General features: G+C 43.3%; 1 protein-coding gene and 1 pseudogene across 1 annotated transcript; both read left to right on the top strand.

The window, feature by feature from the left end:
- The first annotated feature begins 10,914 nt into the window (after positions 1-10,914).
- CASP14 (caspase 14) lies at positions 10,915-13,819 on the top strand. Its single transcript, XM_039243294.1, has 6 exons — positions 10,915-10,941; positions 12,213-12,362; positions 12,460-12,685; positions 12,842-12,958; positions 13,126-13,229; positions 13,715-13,819. Exons 1-6 carry the CDS (start codon positions 10,915-10,917, stop codon positions 13,817-13,819), a joined length of 729 nt encoding a protein of 242 aa, XP_039099225.1.
- Positions 13,820-20,589: 6,770 nt separating this feature from the next.
- On the top strand, positions 20,590-21,020 carry LOC120239159 (annotated as a pseudogene).
- Positions 21,021-27,070: the final 6,050 nt, after the last annotated feature.

Genomic DNA, 27,070 nt, shown 5'->3' with positions numbered 1-27,070 from the left:
AAATGGTTACTATGACAAATTTTATGATATATATGTCCTGGGCACCATTAAATCAGATCTCTGGGATGGAGCCAGGCATTGGTATTTTTTAACATTCGTTCAGTGATTCCAATGCGTAGGCATGTTGGAAAACCAGTGGTGTAAGGGAAGGAGGCAGGAGTCATGTGAATCAAGCATATCCACTTCCCAGGCCTGGCTCAGATGCTGTCTCCTCCAAAACCTACTCCAGCCACCCTGTCATCATCTGTAGTCATTCTCTGTCACCCTCTCTCTGGTCTATTTCCATTTTAAACATGGGTCACCCTCCAAATTATCTTGTTTATAGTTATGTTCGGATGTTATCTGTCCCTTCCCACAAAACTGATGGTTTTCAACCTTGTAACACATTCAGTTCACCTGGGTCCCTTTTTAAATTTTTTAAATGTTTTATTTATGTCTGAAAGAGAGAGAGAGAGAGACAGCGTGAGCAGGGGAGGGTCAGAGAGAGAGGGAGATACAGAATCTGAGGCAGGCTCCAGGCTCTGAGCTAGCTGTCAGCACAGAGCCTGATGTGGGGCTCGAACCCACCAACCGTGTGATCATGACCTGAGCTGAAGTCAATCACTCAACGAACTAAGCCACCCAGGCGCCCCTCACCTGGGTCCCTTTTTAAACAAATATCGGTGTCAAGACCCACCTTGACAACTTAAATCAGAATCGTCTACAGGAGGACCCAAACATCTATATTTTTAAGACCTTCCAAAGTAACTATAGCATGCAGCCATGGAAGAGAAGGATTACCCTGGTATGTAGCCCCTGAAGACTGTATATCCACAGCTCCAAAAACCAGTTCTGACCCAGTACCTGCCGAATGGTCAGGTGATGCCTAGTCATGTTCCAGAAGTAGTTTTATTTCTTCCTCAGACAGTGCTCCAAGCAAGTGCTAATAGATGAGACAATACTGACTCAGAAGGGTTGTGATTTGTCTTCAGCCAAACCAGAATGGAAATGCAGTGTAGGGATAGCTCAGCCCCACATCTTGTGCTGAGTCAGGTCAGGGATCTCCTCGGGGTTCTCACAGCCTGCTGTACCCCCATTTCACCACCGGCCATCCTAAACTCTGTCCACAGACTGTCTGGGTCCCCCGTGATAGCTCCATGCAGACAGCTCACCATCATAAAATAAAACAATAAAATGTCACCAAATAATAAAATTAGACCACTACTTCATCAACTTAATTGAGTAATTAACAGTTACCCCAGACTATGATGAGTCATCCTTTCCTCTTTATCATTTTTTTTTTTTTTGAGAGAAAGATAGAGAGCAGGCAGGAAAGGGTCAGGGAGAGAGGGAAAGAGAGAATTCCAAGTAGGCTCTGTGCTGTCAGTGCAGAGCCCAAGGCGGGGCTTAAACTCACAAACCGTGAGATCATGACCTGAGCTGAAGCCAAGACTCGGATGCTTAACCAACTGCGCCACACAGGCACCCCTCCTCCTTCCCATTCTCATTCACATTCCACAAAGATTTCTTGAACATCAAACTGGCATTATAAGAACAATATGAATGCCCCGGAGAAGTGGAGGGAGCGCTTGAAGTTAGGATCTGACCTGGTCCAGGGAGGGTTCAAAGATGGCTTCCTACAGAAGCCTCATTTTACCTGACAGTCAATTGATCTTTTAACAACCAAAAGTAATGTTATCACTCCCCAGCTCAGAATCCATCAATGGTTACCCATTGCCCAATTAATTTTCCTTTGCCTGAAACTTCCACAGGTTTTTTGTTACTGAAATCCCCACATCCCAGAAAACCGGAAGTCCTGGTCAAACCAAGATGATTGGTCTCCCCACAATCCAACAAAATCCAGACTCCCTAGAATGAATTCAAGCCCATTCATTATCCCATCCTTTCCTGGACTCACCACCTGGACTCACTTCTCACCACCACTATCCCTTACACTTGATTCCCCAACCACATGGGAACAGGCATGGTACCCTGAAGGCACCAAGTCCTCTCTTTCACCTCTGCTATTGCCCATACTGGGTTCCCCCCACCTGGGATGCTTTACTCATATGTCCACCTTAGAAAGTATTACTCATTTCTCAGGTCTTGGATGACAGCTCCTCTGGGAAGCCAAACTGCAACCCTATAACGTCTAGGCATCTCTCTCTCTTTTTAAAATCTTTTAAAATGTTTGTTTATTTATTTTGAGAGAGAGGGATAGAGAGCAAGCAGGGGAAGGAAGGGCAGAGAGAGAGGGAGACAGAATCTCAAGCAGCATGGAGCCCAGTGCGGGGCTTGAACTCACAAACTCCGAGATCATGACCTAAGCTGAAATCAAGAGCCAGATGCTTAACCAACTGAGCCACCCAGGCACCCCTAAGCATACATCTCTTAATAGAGCCTTTACCCCAGTTTTTCTTTCTCTGGAAAACTAATTGTTGAGTAACTAGGATTAATAAAATTAATTTAACTAGTTGATTAATTAATTCATGGTTACTAAAGACCATAGTAACACATCCTTCTTTTGCATACTGACACTGTGGAAATATATGTCTCATCAGAGAAGCCAGGACTGTCTGAAGTCTGGTCATTGGGGTAGTGAGGAGGAACTATCTCTGCCACTCTTCATTTCAGGAGACAATTGGACACCCCAAAGCATTCATCCATCTAACTCTTCCTTCTTGTGCATCTGCTATGGCTCTGAGTGACATATTCAAACATGGCCCTGCTCCCAGATGCTGAGTCCACCTGCTACCATGGGGTGCCTCAGGAAATATCCTTTTCTATCTTAGCCACATGGAGCTGGCTCCTCTTAAGGAATCTCTCTGAAACACTCAACGATGCGCTGTAACCAGCTCTTCCCAATTCCGCACTCTGTGATGCCATGTTGGTAACTTGAGATCAGCCACCATGGGAATATTTATATCATGGAAACCGGAAAACACTGTAAATCAAGACTTTTTTTTTTTTTGCTTTGTGTTATTTGTTGGTTTGCTTGCTTATTTGTTTAGAGCAAGACAGTTTTTAAACATTTTTCAACACACCACTGCAAATACCCACATTCTTCATACTTTCCCTTATTATCCAGTCTTCCTAGCCAACCAGACTCTATGAAAGAATGGGATTTCAAGAAGGAAGAAGGTGGCAGAAGTATAGTTCAGCTAAAATGTCTGATCTGGGATGAGGATTGGATGTTGGGTCCTGTTTGATAAGGTCTTTCTCTAGCTGGCTTTTATGTCTCCTCCAGTGAATAGTAGGTGCTTTTGACACCATCCCAGAACAAGGCGATGGCCGGGTCACCTCTTCATCCCATGTGCTCTCAGGTATATTGTCCTGTCCCCTTTCAGAATGTTCAAACCTTACCTGGGTCATTGTGAAGAAACACGGGAGGGCATGCTTCCCCACATGCTTTACATACACAGTCCCCAAGACTTACCCCTGCACAGAAAGGTCACAGTTGGGACATATTCTATAATTAATATTTATTACAGTATCAGGGATGAGGTACTTTGCAAGATCTGTGGATGCTATTGGTGACAATGAAGATGAGATTATAATCTTCACAAAGACTATATGACTTTTCTTTGCCAATGTTGCTGCAGCATCAGACACGATACCCAGTAAATATTTGTTGAATAAATTAAATGAAGGAGGAGAACTAGGAAGATGAAGGAGGGGTGATGGAAAAGAAGAAAATATAACATCCAACACAGTGCCAAGAAGGAACATTGCTGGTTTTTTTTAATACGCAAGCTATCTCTCTGAATCTCACAGCAACCCTAGAAGGTAAGTCTTCATTTCTTACAAGAGAAAGCTGAAGCTTAGTGGAAATACCCTATATTGTTGACAATGCAGGAATTTAGGCATTCTCTTTCAGATATTATTTGAGATGGAAAGTGAAATGCTAAAGCCTTTTGAGAAAGCAAGATAGCAACCACAATTTAGCAAGATTTTTGATGTTTTATACCCTTTAAACCAATTATTCCATTTCTGGGATCTTCTCCAGAAAAGCCTCAATCTTGTGCCTAAAGAGGAATGTACAGGTTGTTCATGGAAAATAGTAAGGTTATTTGCCTTCGTGAAAAAAATTGGAAATACTTGAACGTCCAGTCAGCAGAAGAATGACTTAAAAATTACCATCCATCTATTCTACAGGATATTGTGCAATTTATTTCTTTTTTATGTTTTTATTTATTTTTGAGAGAGAGATAGAGACAGCGTGAGCAGGGAAGGGTCAGAGAGAGAGGGAGACACAGAATCCAAAGACAGGCTCCAGGCTCTGAGCTGTCAGTACAGAGCCAGACGCAGGGCTCGAACCCACGAACCGTGGGATCATGACCTGAGCCAAAGTCAGACGCTTAACCGACTGAGCCACCCAGGCACCCCTATTGTGCAATTTATAAAACCAGGGATGCAATACATGCACTGGAATGGCTAAAACAAAAGACAAATGGAAAATACCATGTGTTGGCTTGGATTTGGAGCCTTTAGGGACTGTTGGTGGTACAACCCATTGGAAAATGGTTTGGCAATGGCTACTGAAGCTGTATACATATACCAGCACTTTCACTGAGAAGTGTACCCAATAGAAATGTGTATATGTTCATGAAAAGGCATATATTAAGGGTGTCTAGGTGGCTCAGTCAAACATCCAACTTCAGCTCAGGTTCAGTTCAGCTCGTAGTTCATCAGTCCTGCAGCGGGCTCTCTGCTGTCGAGGCAGATCCCGTTTCAGATACTCTGTGCCTCTCTCTTTGCCCCTTCCTCCTTCCCCCTCTCTAAAATGATTCGGGGCGTCTGGGTGGCTCAGTTGGTTAAGCGTCCGACTTCGGCTCAGGTCATGATCTCACGGTTTGTGGGTTCGAGCCCCGCATCGGGCTCTGTGCTGACAGCTCAGAGCCTGGAGCCTGTCTTCATATTCTGTGTCTCCCTCTCTCTCTGCCCCTCCCCCTGCTCACGCTGCCTCTCTCTTGCTCTCTCAGAAATAAATAAATAAAACATTTTTCCAAAAAAAATGAATAAACATTTTTTTAATTTGTTAATCAGTCTGAATTTTTTTTTACTTCAATGGGTGATTTAAACTTATTTACATACTTTTGATATGATCAACACATCAATACTTTGTGTCTTATATCTGTTTCATACATAAAGATATATGTATATATAGATAATATATACGCAATTGCATTATACTAATACATTAAAATGTACATTTATATCTTTTTATACTAGCCTTAACTTTGCTTTTGGCTACTGTTTATTCTGAATAAACATTTTTTATTTTTTTTTATTTTTTTTATTTTTATTTTTTACAAATAGTTTATTGTCAAATTAGTTTCCACATAACACTCAGTGCTCATCCCCACAAGTGCCCTCCTCCATGCCCATCCCCCCCCCATCCATCAGTCCTCAGTTTTTGTCAGCATTCAAGAGTCTCTCATGGTTTGCCTCTCTCCCTTTTCCCCACCATTTCCCCCCTTCTTCTCCCCCTTGTTCCTCCGTCAAGTTCCTCCTAATCCTCCTATACGTGCAAACATATGATATTTGTCCTTCTCTGCCTCTGAATAAACATTTTTTAAAGGCATATACTGTACTAGATGTACATAGCTCCATGGCTCATAATCTCCCAGGAAAAATCTAGGAGCTACCCAAATGTTCATTACTAACAAATTGGATAAATAAGCTGTGATATGTTCACACAGTGGAATATTATAAATCATACATCCTCAAAAGGAGCAATAATTTATCTCCACAGGGGAAAAATGGACTCTGGGAAAGTAAAAAATATACATACAGACATACATATCATATATAGATATAAACAGAGATAAGTAGATTATGACAGATGCATAGATAGATATAGATATACAGTATGTCAGTGGTATTAAAGTTCATGGAAGGGCAATTAGAAAAAAATTCTAAAATGGCTTCTTGTGAGGGGGAAATAATGGGGAAAAAAAAAGATTGAAAAATACTATTATAAAGCAATAAGACTGAGGACCTGCAGGCATATGCAAAAGAAGACTGGATCTCACAAACATAATGTTGGAGTGAATGAAACCAGATACCAAAAAGAACATACTGTATGATTCCATTTATATAAAGTACCAAAAGCAGGGGAGCTTGGGTGGCTCAGTCCGTTAAGTGTTCGACTCTTGATTTCAACTCAGGTCATGATCTCATGGTTCATAGGATTGAGCCCCGAGTTGGGCTCTGTGCTGACAGTGCAGAGCCTGTTTGGGATTCAATCTCTCTCTCTCTCTCTCTCTCTCTCTCTCTCTCTCTCTCTCTCTCCCCCTCCCTCCCTCCTTCCCTCTCTCCTTCCCTCCCCACTCTTCTCTCTCTCAAAATAAATAAGGGGCGCCTGGGCGGCTCAGTCAGTGAAGCTGCCTACTTCGGCTCAGGTCATGATCTCACAGTTCGTGGGTTTGAGCCCCGCATCGGGCTCTGCGCTGACAGCTCAGAGCCTGGAGCCTGCTTTGGAATCTGTGTCTCCCTTTCTCTCTGCCTCTCCCCTGCTCATCCTCTGTCTCTCACTCTCAAAAAACAAACAAACAAACAAACAAACAAACAAACGTTCTTTTAAGTACCAGAAGCAGGAAAAGTTAATCCGTAGTGCTCCAAATCAAGAGAGCATTTGGGGAAGTCAGGGCAGGGTAGCGACAAGAAACGAAGCAGGAGAGGGAATCCAGGAGAAGGAGTCTGTTCGCATTCTTTTCCTTGATCATCTCCGGGTTGCATGGACCCGGTACGTTCAGTGTGTGAGAACTCATTGCACATTCATGATCTATGCTCTTTTCTGCATGTAGGTTATTCTTCAATAAAAAATTTTTTTAAAGAAAACCAAAAATGAGTTTGTTCCATATGAAGCGACATGGAACAAAGCAAGTAACAGAACGATTTGGTGGATGAGCCAACAAATATGTATCACAAACAGCTACAAATATGTAAATGGGTGCAAAGATGGGGATTTGGAGAAAAACTGCCCAGTGTGGTGGAGGGGTTATCTCGAAACAAAAGGAATAATTGGGGGAATGAGAGTGTTTCTGTTTCTTTTTGTTTTTTTTTTTGTCATCGTGGTAAGATACACATAACAAAATTTACCATTTTAATGATTTTAAGTGTATAGTTCAATGGCATCAAGTACCTTCACACAACCATCCATCTCCAGAAATTTTTCATCTTGCAAAACTAAAACTCTATCCTCATTAAACATTAATCCACCATCCCCTGGGACCCACCATTCTCCTCTCTCTCTCTCTCTCTCTCTCTCTCTCTCTGTGTGTGTGTGTGTGTGTGTGTGTGTGTGTGTGTGTGTGAATTTGGCTACTCTTGGGACTTCCTATAAACAGAATCATACAGCATTTGTCCTTTTTTGTCTGGTTTCTTTCTCTTAGGATAATGTCCTTGAGTTTCACCTATGTTGTGGCAGGTGTCAGAACGTCTTTCCTTTTTAAGGCGGAGCGATGTTGCATCACATGGATACACCACACTTTGAAAATCCATTCATCCATTTCCGGACATTTGAGTTGTTTCATCTTGTGGCTATTGCAAATAATGTTGCTCTGCCACTGGTACACAAATATTTGTCTGAAGCCCTGCTTTCGGTTATTTTGTGTATATACCCAGTAGTGGAATTGCTGGATCAAATGGTAATTCTGTGCTTACTTTTTTGAGGAACACTCCCTACTGTTTTCCACAGTGGCTGCAGCATTTTATAGGAATGTTCTGGTTTCGCTGAATACATTTCAGTATTGTTTGGATAGTCCACTTCTGGATATAAGCCCAAGAGAAAGAAAACCATACATCCACACAAAGAGTTGTGTACATACTAGGGTTTAGAGCAACATCATTTATAATAGTCAAAAGGTGGAGACAACCCAAATATCCATTATGGATGGATAGATGAACAAAATGAGGTATAGCCATAGAATGGAATACTATTCAGCCATAGAAAGGAGTGCCATGTTCATACATGCTACAACATAGATGAACCTTGAAGACATTATGCTAAGTGAAAGAAGCCAAACACACAAAACCCCACATATTCCATTCATGTGAAATGTCTACAACAAGGAGATCTATAGAGTCAGAAAACAAATTAGTGGTTGCCTAGGGCTGGGAGGTATGAGTAGAGAGAAGACGGCGGGGGTGGGGGTGGGTGCTGGCAATAACTAAAGGGCACAGGGTTCTTTCTGGGGTGATAAAATGTTCTAAAATTGGCTGTGGTGATGGTTGTACAACACTGAATATAATAAAAAACACTGGATTGTATGCTTTCAATCGATGGATTGCTTAGTATGTGAATGACATCTCTAAATCTGCTAGCATAACATAAAATAAAGTGAAGTGAAATGAAGGCAGGAAAAGAATCAAGGAGGGAGGTCATGAGGAAGAGAAGACAGATGCTGAGTCTGTGATGCAGATGGACCAGACCCTCTGGGGCTGGACCCTCCTGGGTTTGAATGCCAACTGAGCCAATTACTGGCTGGGTGACCTGGGGCAGTCATTTCACTTCTGTGAGTCAATTTCTTCACTGGTGAAGTGGGAGCAACATGACTGATCTCTTGGGGCAGTTAACACTTGATGAAATAATAAACAAGTGAAGTTGGTGTTATCTGCCCCGTTGAATATGGAAGGGATGGAAGGGAGTATAATGATGGAAGTGATAGATTGATGGTAGACAGATGAGCTGGACCCCGGGGGTTGCTTTGTGGGTAGGCTGGTGTAAAAGCCCTGGTTGATTTGAATGCACCGCCTCAGCCTCCTTAGCGAGGGGAGTGTTGGTTAAGCTTTGCCGTGACTCATCCCATGGGCGTTAGGCTCCATCACCTCAACAAAGCCATGCCAAGGGTGTGTCCCTCCCATCATGAAGTTTCTTGAGTGACAGGAAACTTGCTTGCAATAAAGGGCCAGATGGCTGTGCTGCCCAATTTATACACAGGCCTCACAGGAGAAACACTGTCAGACCCTTCTCCAAGATCAACACGTGGACCTGACCTCTCCTCGGTACTTAGCCCTATTGGCAGCTAGCAGAGCACCAAGACTTGGCCTGGCTTTAAGGAGCAGCCATTTCTAGAGTCAGTAAGTAATTTAGTAGATACTGGTTCTCTCTCTCCTCTCCTCTTCTCTTCTCTCTTCTCTCTTTCTTTTATTCTCTCCCTTTCCCTGCATGAATGGATGCTCTGGGCAGTTTTGGCAGAACTGAAGAAACTTCTATCCATCCAATCATCCATCCGTCCACTCTTTCATTATTTGTTTATTTGTCTATTATTTGTTTGCTCAACAAATTTCCTCGGACACCACCTCTGTGCCCATGCTGCTGACCCTGATGGAGACAAAGGTAAAGAAATTAGGGTTTCAGTCCTACAAAGTGAGCTGCCTGTTCAGCCACCAGGAGAGGCCTCAAAAGTGCGGCTGTCATGCAAGTATAAACATGCAGTGCTGCGGGAGTCTGGAGAAGGGAGAAGTGGCTTCCACTGGGTTAACAGCGATGGCAAAACCACCCTTGCTGGGCCATTGCTGTAAGGCATCTAGTGCTCTTTCAAGGTCCTTCTCAGATGAGAAAACCTAATCTCAGAGAGGAGAATAAAATGCTCAGGATCACACAGCGGGGAAGGGGCAGGGGTAAGATTGATTCTGGTTTACCTGGCTCCAGAGCCCATGCTGTTTTCACTTTTTCTGTCACAGTATTTGGTTCCTCTTTCCTCACAGCAATGGCTCCAGTGTGTGTGTGTGTGTGTGTGTGTGTGTGTGTGTGTGTGTGTGTGTGTGTGTGTGTTTGTGTGTGTGTGCATGCAGCTGTGTGTAAGAGATATTTTTTAAGACTTTATTTTAAATCATCTCTACACCAAACGTGGGGCTCAAACTCACAACCCCAAGATCAAGAGTTGCAGCCTCCACCAACTAAGCCAGCCAGGAGCCCTGAGAACAAGAGAGATTTAATACTCATTTCTGTAATAGACTAGAGCCACATGAGGGTAGGGACCATGCCCATATTATACACTTTACTCCCGGTGACTGGCATACAACAGGCACCCAGAAAGGATTTGCTGGATAGATAGATATATCAGTGGGTGAGTGGATGGATGGATGGATGGATGGATGGATGGATGGATGGATGGATGGATGGACAGACAGATGAGTGCATGGTTGGGGGAAGTCATAGCAGACATGATGTCATCCAAATTGACAGACAAGGGTCTTGACTAGTAAAGACACATCCCAAGCCAAAGAGGAAGTGTAAGAAAAGACAAGGAGATCGGACAACACCAAGAATATGTCAAGAGTCATTCTCTCCAGCCAGAGAATAAAATAGAACTCAGAGATGAGGGCGAAGAACTCAGACAGATGTTCAGGCTGAAGGCAGAGGGAGGGAGATGGATTGATCTGTTTGGATTAGAGACACATTGGGACAGTTTCAAAGCAGTATTCCCCACTTTGATGACATCATCATTTTAAACCCAATCCCAAAGCATCTCCTTGTTTATGTAACCCCAGCCAATCAGTTCCTGGGCAGCATAGGGGTGTACATGGGGCCACTTTCCCCCTCATGAGTCCAGGGCCTTCAGAGGGAAGTCCAGCCTGTCACAAGCTGGTGAGTGTCCTGAGGGAGGGATAGGGAAAATTCCAGGGGGGTGGTATCTTAGGGTGGGCCTAGCAGGAGTTCTGGGAGCATCCAAAGATGGCAGACACCACTGGAGTGTCACACCAGAGAAGACAAGGCATGCTTCACTGCTGTCATCTCTTGCCCAGGTCGGACCATGAACCGAGTTCACACCACTGGGTTTCTATTCAGTCACAAAACTCCAGATACACTAACTAGTCTGTTCCCTGAGCCCTTCTGCTTTCCCTTGGAGACCTTCAAACTATCTTCTCTTGAATCCCCAGGATCAGCCAAGAGTGCAGAGAACCGGACTCAGAATCAGAGGACACATGAGCAACCCTCAGCCTTTGGAGGAGGTGGGCTGGGTGCAGTTTTGGGGAGAGGGGTGGGAGCATCTGGAGAGAGGGAGAGTGAGTAGCCTAATTCTTCAGAGATCCTGGAGAGGGTGAAAATTCGTGAATGTATTCAGAGCTGGAAGGTGCTTTGTGATCACTCAGATGAAGGGCAAAAAACACAGATGTGGAAACCAACTTGGGGTGGGGGGACCTTGCTATATCTGTCTCAACCATCAGATTCTTATCACTATGGTTTATAGTGAATATAAGAAAAGAATTTTTGGGGCGCCTGGGTGGCTTAGTTGGTTAAGCGTCCGACTTTCGCTTAGGTCATGATCTCGCGGTTCGTGGGTTCGAGCCCTGCATCGGGCTCTGTGCTGACTGCCAGCTCAGAGCCTGGAGCCTATTTCAGAGTCTGTGTCTCCCTCTCTCTCTGACCCTCCCCTGCTCATGCTGTCTCTCTCTCTCTCCCCAATATCCTTCTTCCTCAGACAGGACAAAGTAGGATCTCAGTATTAGCTTCAGAAATTTTGAGACCACTTCAAATGAGAGAGTAGTGTTCATAACACTCTTAGGAAGGATGAAGAGAGAGGAAGGATAGAAAGAGAGACAAAACTACCAATGTGACAGCTGGCAGGGACCTTCACAATCCCCTAGGAGCACATTCATTGTGTTTGGAAACTGAGGCTCAGAAAGGAGCAGTTACTTGACCAAGTTCACAGAGAGTTACAACAGAGTCAGATCCCAGGTTAAGGTGCCAGGCTTGGCAAATAAAAGTAAAGGATGCCCCCCCAAAAAATAAATAAATAAAAATAAAAATAAAATAAATACAGGACACCCACTCAAATTTGAACTTCACTTTGACAACAAATAATCTTATAGTATATAAGTATATCTTATGTAATATTTGGGACCTACTTCTATTTTTTTAAACTTATTTTTTACTGTTTATTTATTTTTGAGAGAGACACAGATCACAAATGGGGAAGGGATAGAGAGGGAGGGAGACACAGAATCTGAAGCAGACTTCAGGTTCTAAGCTATCAGCACAGAGCCCGACATGGGGCTCAAACTCATGCACCATAAGACCATGACCTGAGCCAAAGTTGGATGCTTAACTGACTGAGCCACCCAGGCACCCCACAAACTTATTTTTTTATCTGAAATTTGAGTGTTTCTGGATATTCTGTATTTTACCCAGCAACCCAAACCCCAGGCCTCTCTGGACCACATCTTCTGCTTCTCCTTGACCTCTCTACCCCTTTAATGATCTTTGTCAACTCTCGGCCCAGGAGGCATACGACATGTCAGGAGCCCGCTTAGCCCTGACACTGTGCGTCACCAAAGCCCGGGAAGGTTCCGAGGCAGACCTAGATGCCCTAGAACGCATGTTCCAGCAGTTGGGATTTGAGAGCACCGTGAAGAGAAACCCCACTGCCCAGGTATTGTGCAGCCAGCCCCCGGCCAACGAGTGAGGGGGCTGGACCAGAAGGTAGGCTCTGGGGCCACACCTGAGTTTTGCCATTTCTCTTGCTCCAGCAATTCCAGGAAGAGCTGGAAAATTTTCAGCAGGCCATGGATGCCCGGGATGACTTCATCAGCTGTGCCTTTGTGGTGCTCATGGCACATGGGCTGGAAGGTCGCCTCAAAGGGGAGGATGAAAAGATGGTTGAGCTGGAAAACCTTTTCGAGGTTCTGAACAACAAGAATTGCCGGGCCCTGAGAGCCAAGCCTAAGGTGTACATCGTGCAGGCCTGTCGAGGAGGTGGGGACAAAGCCAAGAACACAGAATCTATGCACCCAATCCAGCCCAGCCCCGGATCCAGAGCCCCAGCTAAGCCTTGGGTTGCCGGTCTGTCTTATGATCTCCTTTCCCCACCTCTGTCTCTGACTTTGACTCTTCCTCTTCTTGGTATTTCAGAACATAGGGACCCCGGTGAAACAGTAAGTGGAGGCGATATGATGATGATCAGCAAGGACAGTCCCCAAACCATCCCAACGTATACGGACACCCTCCACATCTACTCCACCGTGGAGGGTATGAGCCCCCAGTTGGCACAGGGTGGCCTCCTACTGCTCCCCACCCACCACTCCTGAGATGTCCCTCCAGGACCCGCTCTTTCCCAAGGTCTCTTGCACCACACACACACACACCCTCCATCTCCCACCTGACCTCTCCTGAGCCCTCTTCTCTGGAATCCTTAGGATACATCGCATACAGACACGACAAAGAGGGCTCCTGCTTCATCCAGACTCTGGTTGATGTGTTCACAGAGAAGAAGGGACCCATCCTGGAGCTTCTTACAGAGGTGAGTTGGGACAAGGTACCTGGAACCCTCACCCGGCTTGAGCAGGGAGGCTGGTCCTCTTCCAAACCTTACTGCCCTTTCCTCCCCTCCTGCCCCTGGCCCCAAACCCAACCTATGTTCCAGCACAGAAGATAGGATACCAATCTCCTAGCAACAAGTTTCCCTAATGCAGGAAATTCCAAAGCCCGTGTATATGAGATAATTTAGATGAAATACAGATAAATTTCTGTAAACAAAACCAGTAAGTTGAACCATTGGTTGATCAAACTCTTTTTTCTTCTGATGCGTTTTCATAGTGGGTTAGAAGAAAACACAAGAATGTCCAACCAATGAAATAGGATTATGGTACAGGATCAGACAATAAAGGTCTCCTGTTTTAGGACATGGAGACCCAGCTACCTTGTTTGCTAACCTTCTCCTCATAAGCCCACTACATCAACTCCCCCAGAGACCCAGCCCCAAGCTGACCACACCTCTTTCTGCAGGTGACCCGGCGGATGGCAGAAGCAGAGCTGATTCAGGAAGGAAAACCAAGGAAAGTGAACCCCGAAATCCAAAGCACCCTTCGGAAACGGCTCTATCTGCAATAGAAATACAAAGGGCAAGGAAGGGCTGTCTTTTAAGTGCTCTCTCTGCCCCACAAATATTTAGAGGCAGCTCTTACCCCTCCCCTAAAATCCTCTCTCCTCAAGGCCAAGTGGCACCGAGCTCTTTCATCACACCCCTCAAGCAGATCCTCTTTTGATCTGTCCCTGTCCTTCTTAAGGCAAGCCAGCTAAAACATAACACAAGGGCACAGCAATAATATCACCTTCCTGTACCTCTATTAATGCAACCTAAGAGTACATTCACCTACCCTAGTTTATGCTCCTATCTTCAGTTGAAACTCTTTTCTTTCTCCCATTAATTATACCTAGACAAATGTCACTAGATAAGGCTCAAGGTATTCTACTGGTAAACCAATGTCCATTCACCATCTCCCACTCCAATCAAACTTCCACTGTCTCCTGAATCTCACTCGGAGTTACAACCTCCTCTTAAGAACTATATCCATTTCCATCTCCCAGAGATTCCCTCCCTACCCCTGGAAATTCAGTAAGGCAAGAATCATTCTCATTCCAAGGCTCCTCTTCCTTAGCAAGCTGGTGCCTTGAAATGATTCTCCTTTTAGCTTCTGGGCTCTCTCTGACTAATGGAGCTGTTTCGCCTTTTTCTGAGTCTCTCTCTACTAACTAATGTCTCTAAATGCCCTGGACTCAGCTTTCTTTCCAAGAAAATCCATCCATTTATTCATTCTCAGGCTTCAATTTTAACCAGTCTGAATCAGAGCATGTAGGAGCTATATAGGAGCTATATCAAATCCTCTAAAGTCACCCTGTTATTTTTCAGACAGTGATATAGAGACCCAGAGAGAGAGGTTAAAAGACTTGTTGAATGCCACACAGTAAGTCAGGGGGAGAGTTAAGGTCTGGTTTCCAGCCCAGCCCCCGTGCTACTGCCTGCTAAGTCTTGAACCATCAAAACACTTTTCTAATTAGAGGAACTTCCTAAGAAAAGCTCTCTCTGCTTGGAGATAGGAACTCCTTGGAAGACCTACAAGTCCTCAGTACCCAACAATCAAGGCTACCCATATAGAATTCCAGAACTGGGTTGGAATTTGAACCAGATGTCTGCCTACCAAGTCTATGACTCATGTCTCCCCAACTCCAGTCTTGACCTTCCTTACTGAAATAACCTGTGAATATATCTGCCATTATTGAAGATTCATGGCTAGAGATAACCCTTTTTTTTCTACTTCCTCCTCCAAGTGTTCCCTGGCACCCTCATCCTCAGACCCCAGGTTCAGAATTCTGCAGATACCTAACACTCTGCTCTTCTTGCACCCTTCATATGCCACCAGGCATCATGCCCAGCACAGCCTGACTTTGAAACACTTCTCACAGCTGTCTTCTCTTCCCTTACATGTCACTCTTTAGGCTCAAGCCCCATCTTCTGTGTCTACATCTTTTTACCAGCTTCCTTCCTTGACTCTCTGACTGTCCATTTCACCCTATCTCTGCCCTCCATCTACAATTCACCTGCCTAGAATGCTCAAGAACACACAATGGTGCCCCATCCTTTAGATATCAAGGCCAAACTCCACATCCTGATTTTTCACACTCTTACAATTCCCCCTTGTGCCAGCAATCGGTTAAACTCCTCTCTCACCTCCCCTACCATGAAGTCACTCCTCCAACACAAATGTCCTCTTACTCATTCCTGCTTCTGAGGCGTTGCTGCCACCATCTCTCCCTTCACTCCCTTTCCACTACCTCCCACCCGTACGTATTCCAAAGAGCCATTCCCAATATTCTTTCTAGTTGATTCTCTTCTCTCACCCATGATGAGACACTGATGATTAGAGCACTGAGGCAGGAAAAAGTCTTAGACCAAAATAATGGGTGTTCAATAAACAGATGTCAAACTTTAAAAGTATGCCTGGAGTCTTCTCTGTGCTTGAAATGTGAGGCTGATGTGAAAGGTGTTAATGGATCCGGTTTCTTTTTCCCAATGGCCCGGAGCCTCCCAGACATTCTATCATGAGCAGAGAATCAGGAGCTTCATCCCATCTCTTTCATAAAAGCAGATGTGTTGGGAATTTGTAAAGTTAACAGTCACATTTCCACTTCAAGTGGATATATTTTACATTGACTGTCATCATGATATCATTTCCAGAATGTTCCCAAAGAAGTATCCAGACACAGAACTGTAGCTTTTCAGAACTATAGGCAACCTCAGAGATCAGCTAGTTACAGGATCACAAATATTTAGCAAGAGTGTCACCTCTCTCTTACCAAGACCCCACGGCAGACATGACTAATCAACCACACCTTTCCTACTGAACTCAAGTGCAGCTTCAAAGTATTTCTTCTCTTAAAACTCCTGGAAACATAAGCAATTCATTAGTGAGGGACTTATCTAGAATCACCAAGTCCTTTTTTTTTTTTTTTTTTAAGTAAGCTCCACACCCAGCATGGAGCCCAATGCAAGGCATAAACTCATAACCCTGAGCTCAAGACCTAAGCTGAGATCAAGAATATGACACTTAACTGACTCAGCCACTCAGACACCCCTAGAGTCACCAAGTTTTTAAACAGGAAACCCAGGGCCCTTCATTCTATAGTGCAGTAATAGCCATGGCAGCAGTGAGGACTTTGTCATGGGAATGGCAGAGTGAGTGGCTAAGACAGGGTTGAGTACAGAGAGCCAAGTAGATCTGGGATCATGCATTTACTGAGTCCTGTTCATCCATCCATGTGGTCCAAGCACCCAGTGATCCCAGAGTCTCCAAACAAATACATGAGTCAACAAACTAAGCCCCAGTTGCCAAATCCAGTCTGCAATCTGTTTTTTTTTTTTACAAGTTTATTTAATTTTGAAGAAACAGTGTGAGCCAGGAAGGGGCAGAGAGAGAGGGAGACAGAGAATCTGAAATGGGCTCTGCACTGACCGCAGATGCAGGACTTGAACTCACACACCATGAGATCATGACCTGAGCTGAAGTCAGACACTCAACCAACTGAGCCACCCAGTTTTTATAAATAAAGTTTTATTGGCACACAGTCATGCTCATTCATTTACACATTGTCAATGGTTCCTTTTACCCTACAATGGCGGGCTTAAGTAATTATAACACATAACATATGGCCTGAAAAGCTGAAAATATTTACTACCTTGCCCTTTGCAGAAGCGTGCCAACCCCTGCCCAAATGTCTTTTCAACAAATTCTCGTTTTGCTGAAGTCGACCAAAGTTACTCATCACCAAGAACCATACCTGATACAATCGGCAACAGCACTGAAATCAATGGCTTAATTCTTCAAGACCCCTGATTAAGGATGTCCTCCAAGTATTTAGAAAGGATTTGAAAGCACATCCTGGAAGCTTATTACTGAGTATCAAGGGCAGATTCAAGTTTTGCAGGACCTGTATAATTAATGCAGGAGGAGTTTCTCCTTAAGAAAAATACAAAACTACCAACACGGAATTAGTACAGTCATGTGAGTGTATTATCAGGTCTCTCCCAAGGCTCTGCAGGGACCTATGAAAGTGAGGCACCTGCAGCTTATGCTGTGTTAGCTTCACAGAAAACCCACCTCTGTCCACCATCTGTTCTCTAAGCCATTCTCCCAACATCAGCAGGGATGGCCATTTTTTATTTTTATTTTTATTTTTTGTGTTTTTTATTTATTTCTAGGAGAGAGAGAGAGACAGCATGAGCAGGGGAGGGTCAGAGAGAGAGGGAGTCACAGACTGAAACAGGCTCCAGGCTCTGAGCTGGCAGTCAGCACAGAGCCCGACGCTGGGCTCGAACCCACTAACCACGAGATCATGACTTAAGCGAAAGTCGGACGCTTAACCGACTAAGCCACCCAGGCGCCCCTGGATGGCCATTTTTTAAATGAAAATCAGACCTGTCATGCAACTTGTTATATTTTTTATTTAAATTCAAGTTAGTTGACATACAGTGAAGTCTTGGCTTCAGAAATAGAACTTAGCGATTCATCACTTACATATGACATCCAGTGCTCATTCCCCCCAAAAATGGCCTCCTTATTGCCCATCACCCATTTAACCCATTCCTCCCACCCACCTCTCCTCCAGCAACCCTTAGTTTGTTCTCTGTATTTAAGAGTCTCTTATGGTTTGCTTTCCTCTCTGTTTTTCTCTTATTTTTCCTTCCCTTCTCCTATGTTCATCCACTGTGTTTCTCAAATTCCATGTAGGAGTGAAATCATATGGTATTTGTCTTTCTCTGACTGACTGACTTTGCTTAGCATAATACTCTCTACTTCCATCCATGCTGTTGCAAATGGCAAGATTTCATTCCTTTTCATCACCAAGTAGAATCCCATTTTCTGTATATATACATAAACATATACACATCATAGCTTCTTTATCCATTCATCAGTTGATAAACACTTGGGTTCTTTCCATAATTTGGCTATTTTTGATTGCTGCTATAAACATTGGGGTGCATGTTCCCCTTCAAATCAGCATTTTTTTATCCTTTGGATAAACACCTACTAGTGCAATTGATGGGTCATAGGGTAGTTCTATATTTAATCTTTTGAGGAACCTCCATAGTGTTTTCCAGAGTGGCTGCACCAGTTTTCATTCCCACCAACAGTGCAAAAGTGTTCCCTTTTCTCCACATCCTTGCCAACATCTGTTGTTTCCTGAGTTGTTAATGTCAGCCATTCTGACAGGTATGTATCTCATTGTGGTTTTGATTTGTACTTCCCTGATGATGAGTGATGTTGAGCATCTTTTCATGTGATACATATATATATATATATTGGTGATGAGAAAGAATGAAATCTTGCCATGCAACTTTCAGTGGTTTCCCAATGCTAGGTCCCATGTTCTCATCTCCACCCCAGTCACTTTGACCTTCTATTTTTCCCAAAATAGGCTCTTTCCCACCTCAGGTCTCTCTGCCTGGGTCATTCTTCCCAAATACCACTTTATCCTTCATATCATAGCTCAAATATCTATCATTTGTTTTCTTTTTTAAAAATTTTTAAACACTTATTTATTTTTGAGAGACAGAGAGAGACAGATCATGAGCAGGGGAAGGGCAGAGAGAGAGAGGGACACACAGAATCAGAAGCAGACTCCAGGCTCTGGGCTGTCAGCACAGAGCCTGATGCGGGGCTTGAACCCATGAACCATGAGATCATGACCTGAGCTGAAGTCAGACACTTAACCAACTGAGCCACCCAGGCGCCCCTCAAGTATCATTTTTTTTTTAATGTTTTATTTATTTCTAGGAGAGAGAGAGAGAGCGTGAGCAGGGGAGGGTCAGAGAGAGAGGGAGTCACAGACTCTGAAACAGACTCTGGCAGTCAGCACAGAGCCCGACACGGGGCTCGAACCCACGAACCGCGAGATCATGACCTAAGCGAAAGTCGGACGCTTAACCGACTAAGCCACCCAGGCATCCCCCTCAAGTATCATTTCTTAAGAGAAGTCTTGCCCATTACCCCAGACAAGATCAATGTTTACAGTACTTCATAGACTTTTCCTTCAAACCACAAGTCACACTAATATTACCACTTAATGGCACCAAGACTAGACTTCTGTTGTCATAAGTCAATGAGTTTCAGGGGCCACTTGTTACTACAGCATACCTAACCTATGCTGACTGATACACCAGACAAGATTGAAGACCCAAAGTAGAGGATCCAGGTTAAAAGTGCACATTATAGGGGCGCCCGGGTGGCGTAGTTGGTTAAGCGTCCGACTTTCACTTGGGTCATGATCTCGTGGTTCATGGGTTCGAGCCCCGCGTCGGGCTCTGTGCTGACTGCCAGCTCAGAGCCTGGAGCCTGTTTCAGTCTGTGACTCCCTCTCTCTCTGACCCCCCCCCTGCTCACCCTGTCTCTCTCTCTCTCCTAGAAATAAATAAAACATTAAAAAAAAAAAAGTGCACATTATAATGAAAGACACTCTGAGGTTCCTAGCAGCCAAAGAGGAAACTCAGAGAATCCATGAGATAAAAACAAATTCACTTCCTATATCTCTGAATACTTTGAACTATATTAAAAGTTTATTCTCTTAATCATCTCACAATACATACATGTATCAAATCATCATGTTGTATACCTTAAACGCACATAGTGTTATATGTCAATTATATCTCAATAAAGCTGGAAATTTTTAAAATATTTTTTAAAAGACATATCCACTAACAAGGGAAGCCCAAAGAACCAGTGACCAAACCATTTCAAAGGCCCCCAGTTCAGCAAAAGACACAAGAAAAGTGATGGGATGTCTAGCTTTCAGAACTTGGAATATGAACTGATCGGTCTTCATTTTGATTGACTAGGTTATTTGGGGGATAAAACATGTCAGCTGTTTATGAAGTTATTCTTACAGATGATCAATTAGAAGAAATGAGGTCACCCTCATTTTGGCTAATTAATTAAGCCAATCACACTACTGTTGTACCTCTTGCACACAGTCACACCCAGGGCCTCATGGCAAGCTCCTTACGCCCATCTGGTTTCCTACTGTGTTCTGACATATGGAATTTAAGGGGTATCAGAAGGAACAGAAGAAATACGTGCCTTGAGTCTTCTGGTTTTGGTGGCCAGAAATGGCAGATCATTCCAGTTTCCAACTTCTTTGCCCCACACGCAGAACCAACATCATCCTGCGCACTCAAGTATACCAGCACCAGCTGGCCAGCAACCCCTCCTCAGGGCTCAGGGTACCAGAGCCACATGGTAGCCTCCTCTCCCTCCTCTAAGTTTCTAGTATCTGATAACTGAAGCTCTCTGCTTTGTTTCCCAGGACAGGCTGATCAAATGACTACCATGGGACAGCAGGACATCACAGCTGGTGACTTCACTGAGCACGTGGAGTTCTCAGGGAACCTGCACCAGACCAGCAAAGCAGTCATGCGGGCCGGGCAAAGCCACGAACAGCATCTGCGTGCTGGACACGGACCTTCAAGGCGTGCGTAACATCAAGAAGACAGAGCTGTGGCCCATCTACATCTTGGCGCAGCCGCCCTCTCTGGACGTCCTGGAAGCCGCGGCTGGGGCAGCGGAACACGGAGACAGAGGAGATCCTGGGCAAGCGGCTGGCTGTCGCTGGCAGTGACATGGAGAGTGGCAAGGAGCAGAGCCTCTTGGGCCTGAGCATCATCATGACAACCTGGACAAAACCTATCAGAATCTAGAGGAGGCGCTTGTCCTTGATGTCCAAGGACATCAAGATGGCCCAAAGGACCAGCCCCTCCTGAGAGAGACCTCCAACTCTGTCCTCCCCGGAGGGGACTCAGCTCATGTCAGCCAGCACCTCCCTCGACCGGACTGCCTTGCCTGGGAGACCCTGCCTCCCTTTTCTTCCTCCTGTGGGAACCAGGCCCATGTCCCAGTAAAAACTTCTGGGGAAAACAAAATTTATGCTAAGTGAAATAAGCCAGACACAAAAGAACCAATATTATATGATTCTACTTACATGTGAGACCCAAAATAGGCAAATTCATAGGAATGGAAAGTACCTTAGAGGTTATCAGGGGCTGGAGGAAAGGGGGAATGAGGGTCTATTGTTCGATGATGATATAGTTTCTGTCTGGGGTGAAGAAAAAGTTTTGGAAATGGTGGTGTTAGTCATACATCATGAATGTAATGCATTCCACTGAATTATACACTGAAAAATGGTTATGATGGCAAATTTTATGTTATATATGTTTTACCACAATTTTTAAAAATTAATAAGGTAATATACCGAAAAACAATGGATTGCTTAAGTGTCCAACTTTGGCTCAGGTCATGGTCTCACGGTTCAGGAGTTTGAGCCCCATGTCGGGCTCTGTGCTGACAGCTCAGAGCCTGGAGCCTGCTTCCGATTCTGTGTCTCCCGCTCTCTCTCTGCCCCTCCACACTCCCGCTCTAGCTCTCTCAAAAATAAATAAACCTTTTTAAAATTTTTTTAAATAGGGGCACCTGGGTGGCTCAGTCGGTTAAGTGCCCGACTTTGGCTCAGGTCGTTGTTCATGGGTTCGAGCCCCACATCGGGCTCTGTGCTGACAGCTCAGAGCCTGGAGCCTGTTTCAAATTCTGTGTCTCCCTCTCTCTCTGCCCCTCCCCAGCTCGTGCTCTGTCTCTCTCTGTCTCAAAAATAAATTTAGGGGCGCCTGGGTGGCTTAGTCGGTTAAGTGTCCAACTTTCGCTTAGGTCATGATCTCGCGGTTCATGGGTTCGAGCTCCGCATCGGGCTCTGTGCTGACAGCTCAGAGCCCAGAGACTGCTTTGGATTCTGTCTCCCTTTCTCTCTGACCTTCCCCCTGCTCACGCTGTCTCTCTCTCTCTCAGAAATAAATAAAACATGAAAAAAAAGACTTTCAATTTCATGAAAAACAGTGAAAGACTGAGAAACTATCACAAACTGAAGGAGAGTGCAGGGACATGACCATTAAATACAGTGTGGTACCTTGGGTCAGGGCTTGGAACAGCAGGAGGGCAATCCTGGAAAAACTGATAAATCTAAATAATCTTAAGTCTTGTTTTTGAAAAATAAATAAATGGGGTGTTTTCTCTTTTTTAACCTTTTTTTTAAGGGAAATCTTTTTTAATTTTTTTTAATGTTTTATTTATTTCTAGGAGAGAGAGAGAGACAGCGTGAGCAGGGGAGGGTCAGAGAGAGAGAGAGTCACAGACTGAAACAGGCTCCAGGCTCTGAGCTGTCAGCACAGAACCTGACGCAGGGCTAGAACCCACGAACCGTGAGATCATGACCTAAGCGAAAGTCGGACGCTTAACCGACTAAGCCACCCAGGCGCCCCTAACATTTTTATTTTTTTAACTTACGTCCAAGTTAGTTACCAAATATTGTAATAATGATTTCAGGAATAGAATTTAGTGATTCATCACTTGCATAGAACACCCGGTGCTCATCCCAGCAAGTGTCCTCCTTAGTGTCCATCGCCCATTGAGCCCATCCCCCACCCCGTCCTCCAGCAACCCTCAGTTTGTTCTCTGTATTTAAGAGTCTCTTATGGTTCGCCTCCCTCTCTATCTTGTTTTTGCTTCCTTTCCTTATGTTCATCTGTTGTGTTCCTTAAATCCCACATATAAGTGAAATCATAGGATATTTGTCTTTCTCTGACTCATTTTGCTTAGCATGACACCCTCTAATTCCATCCACGTTGTTGCAAGTGGCAAGATTTCATTCTTTTTGACCACCGAGTAATATTCCCTTGTGTATATACACCACATCTTCTTTATCCATTCATCATTCAATGGACATTTGGGCTCTTTCCATAATTGGGCTATTGTCAATAGTGCTGCTATAAACATTGGGGTGCATGTGCCCCTTCAAATCAGCCTCTTTTTTATCTTTGGATAAATACCTACTAATGCAATTGTTGGGTCATAGGGTAGTTCTATTTTTAATGTTTTGAGGAACTTTCATACTATTTTCCAGAGTGGCTGCACCAGTTGGCATTCTCGTCAGCAGTGGAAAAAGTTTCCCTTCTTCAAATGGGGTGTTTTCATCCCCAAATCCCATAATCCCATGCTAACAATGAGAAAACCTCAGACAAACCTAAATTAAGGGACATTTTACAAAATACCTGACCAATAATGCTCTTTAAACTGTCAAGTTCATGAAAGACAAGACGGAGAAGTTGTCGTAGATCAGAGGAGACTGAGCACAGAAGATTGCTAATTGTCATGTGGTATCCTACGTTGGATCCTGGAATAGAAAAAGAATATGTGTGGGGAAACTGGTGAATTCTGAATAAAGTCAATAATATTGTGCCAATGTTAGTTTTAACAAATGCACCCTGGTTATGTAAGATATGAACATTAAAGGGATAGGGCATAAATTCTCTGTATTATTTTTCTACCTGTTCTATAAATCTGGAAGTATTCCAAAGCAAAGAGTTTACTGAAAACAAACAAAAATTATAACGATATAAAATTATATCGTTTTTGTTTCTCTGACCTAAACCTGATTGCTAAAGAATGTAATCATCACTGATTATAAAGTAAGGGAAGTAAACCACCAGTTTCTAATCTATGTAAATGATTTCATCAGTTTTAATTCATTGCTATTAGAATACAATGTAATTTCAAAGGCATGATAAAAGATTGGCAAGTCATAAATTGTATTACTTGATGATGGTGAAATGCTAATTTTTTCAGCATTTTAACATTTCTTTTTTTTTTTTTCAGTTTAATTGAAATACAATTAACATCCAGCCCTGCATACGGTATACAGCATAGTGACTTGACTTACATGTATTGTGAAATGATGACCACAATAAGTTTAGTCATTTCACATAGATCCAAAAAAATAAAATCGAAAAAGAAAAAACTTTTCATTTCCTTGTGACGAGAACCCTCCGGAACTACTCTCTTCACAGCTTTCAAATTCGCCATACAGCAGTGATAACGACAGTTGTCATGGTGCGCGTTATGTCCCAAGTACTTGTCGATCTTGTAACTGGAAATGCGTACCTTTTGACTGCCTTCCTTCACTTCTCCAGTCTCCCCAGGCCCCACCTCTGGTAACTAAAAATCTGATCTCCTTTCCTGTGAGTTTGGTCTGGGGGTTTTGGTTTCTTGGTCTGTTGAGATTCCACATGTAAGTCAGATCGTGTTGAATTTTGACATTATCCTTACCTTGCAAAGGATTTAAATGTTTGCTTCTGGTGCTTGGGATTAGAACACTATTGTGTCAAGAGGAATTATCATTCAACCACTCTATGCCATCCTGGGTGGGTTTAACCCTTTAATAAAAGGAACACATGTATTTCTTTCGACAGATTTTCTGTGAGGGGAGAAACTAGGGATCAGATACTAAGCACTTCCTGGCTACACCCAACATTTTCCCACTAATTGTTCTGTAGAAAAGGGTGAAGCCTGAGTTGGTGGACAAATGATCCTCCCATCCAAACCACAGGATTAAAGAATGTTCGCACACCCAGAAGATACACCTCTGTAGTTTACATCGAATATGCATTGATCAAATGGGCTTCTATGTTCCAGTTGCCCAAACGTTGGCCTTTTCCATATCTACATATGCCTGCATTTATTATTTCATTGATTTTTTTTTAAACAATTCTACTTTTTTTTAAAATTTAAAAGGCAACAGTTTTCTACACGATACAATACCATTTGTCGTTAAAAAGGAACAAAGGACTGATCTGGGCAAAAGTATGAATGAACTTTGAAAATCTTATGCTAAGTGGGAAAAGCCACTTATTGTATGATTCCATTTATATGAAATATCCAGAATAGGCAAATCATACAGACAGAAAGCAGATTAGTGGTTCCCAGGGGCTGGAGGAGGGGGATAGGGGGCTAGTGCTTAATGGATAAGCAGTTTCATTTTGAAAGAAGTTCTGGGATTGAATGGCGGTGATGGCTGCACAACTCTGAATACATCAAAGACCACCGAATCCTATACTTTCAAAGGGTGAGTTTATGGTATGTGAATTATATAGCAGTAAAGTTGTTACTTAGGAAACAGTTACTTATTAGGGTAAGTAGAAAGTCCATATCACTTGTCGTATATAGAAGATAAGCAATAAAATATCATTCAGGCCTGAGAAAGGAAATCTTGCCATTTGTGACACCATAGATGGACCTTGAGGGCATTTGGCTAAGTGAGATAAGACAGATGGAGAAAGACAGATAGTATATGATACCACTTATAGGTAGAATCTTAAAAAGCTCATATAAACTCATAGAAACAGAGAAGGTGGTTAAAAGGCGTTAGCTAATACTATGGTGGTAATCATATTGCAATACCTAAAATGTATCAAATCAATACATTGTGTATCTTAAACTTGCAAAAGGTCATAGGTCAATTACATCTCAATAAAAAAAATACATACATACAATACATTTGCCAGTTTGTGCACATGTACAAACACTTCTCTAGGAGAAGCATTGTGAAGTCAAAGGTCTGAGCATTTTTTTCTTCCATATGTTTACTCATTCACTGCATTAAAATAATTTATCACGCCCCTACCAAATGTCAAAGACTGTTCTAGGTAATGCAAATAGTGTGGCTGACAAAGCCCTTGATGTTATGGAACTTACATTCTGGTGGGGAGACCGTAGGTAAACAAATTACATTACAGTATGATTTGGGGTAATGGTTTGTGCAATGGAAGGAAAAAAGTATTATAAGGGGTTAAACAATGACAAGGGAAAGGTGCTTTCTTATTGTGGTAAAATACACATAATAGAAAATGTACCACTTTATTATGTAGAAACTAATTTGACAATAAACTATTTGTAAAAAAAAAATAAAAAAAAAAAAGAAAATGTACCACTTTAGCCATTTTAAAGTGTACGATTCAGTGGCATTAAGTACATTCACAATGTTGTGCAACCATCACCTAGATCTAGTTCCAGAACATTCTCATCTCCCCAAAAAGGAAACGCGGTGCCCAGGTGGGTGTGGTCAGGGAGGGGATATTTGAGCAGAGATCTATCTAAAGGAAGAGCAAGTGAGAATCATGTGAGAATCCAATGGTCTTTGCATGCCAACTTCACCCCTTATCTACATACCTCCGTACTAGAATTTTGTTTGTATTTTTCTTTAACACCATTCTTTTCTTTCATTACTTAAAAGCAAACTGTTACCCATATGATGGAATATTATTTGACAATTTAAAAATAAAGAACTTTAAAAATATTATGTTCCTAAAGGGGAGGCCACTCTGAGGTTTGGGAGGAAAAGCAAGGTCCCACCGGCAAAAATATTGAGGAAGGAGATTTTAACTTAACCTTGGAAAGAATCTTACAGCACTACAAACTACTCCACTGAAACCACCCAGCTCTGAATTCTAAGATCTCCCTCCTCACTTCCTGGGAAGCTATTTAAGCAGAGCTCACCCACAAGGATCCACAAAAGAGGCTGTATAAATCACAGCAGTCAAAGCAATGCAGACTCTATCAGCCCTGCAGGGAGGGACCTGTTAAAACTATAACAAATTGGGGCGCCTGGGTGGCTCAGTCAGTTAAGTGTCCGACTTCCGCTCAGGTCATGATCTCACAGGTCATGGGGTTCGAGCCCCGCGACAGGCTCTGTGCTGAACACTTTTGCTCAGAGCCTGGAGCCTGCTTCAGATTCTGTCTCTCTCTCTCTCTCTCTCTCTAGCCCTCCCCTGTTCTCTCTCTCTCTCTCAGAAACAAATACAACATTAAAAAATTAAAAAAAAAAACAAAACTCTAACAAATTAGCACAAAGTTTTACAAACTAGTAGTAAAACTCCTGGTGATGAAATGGTGGAGTACATTGTCACAACCCTGGGAAAGCACTAGCTTTGTC

This window comes from Hyaena hyaena, unplaced genomic scaffold, assembly GCF_003009895.1.
Source record: "Hyaena hyaena isolate Hyena2069 unplaced genomic scaffold, ASM300989v1 scaffold_227, whole genome shotgun sequence".
Classification (NCBI taxonomy): Eukaryota; Metazoa; Chordata; class Mammalia; order Carnivora; family Hyaenidae; genus Hyaena; species Hyaena hyaena.
The sequence above is the reverse complement of the archived record's forward strand: the minus strand, read 5'-3'. Positions and strand labels throughout refer to the sequence as shown.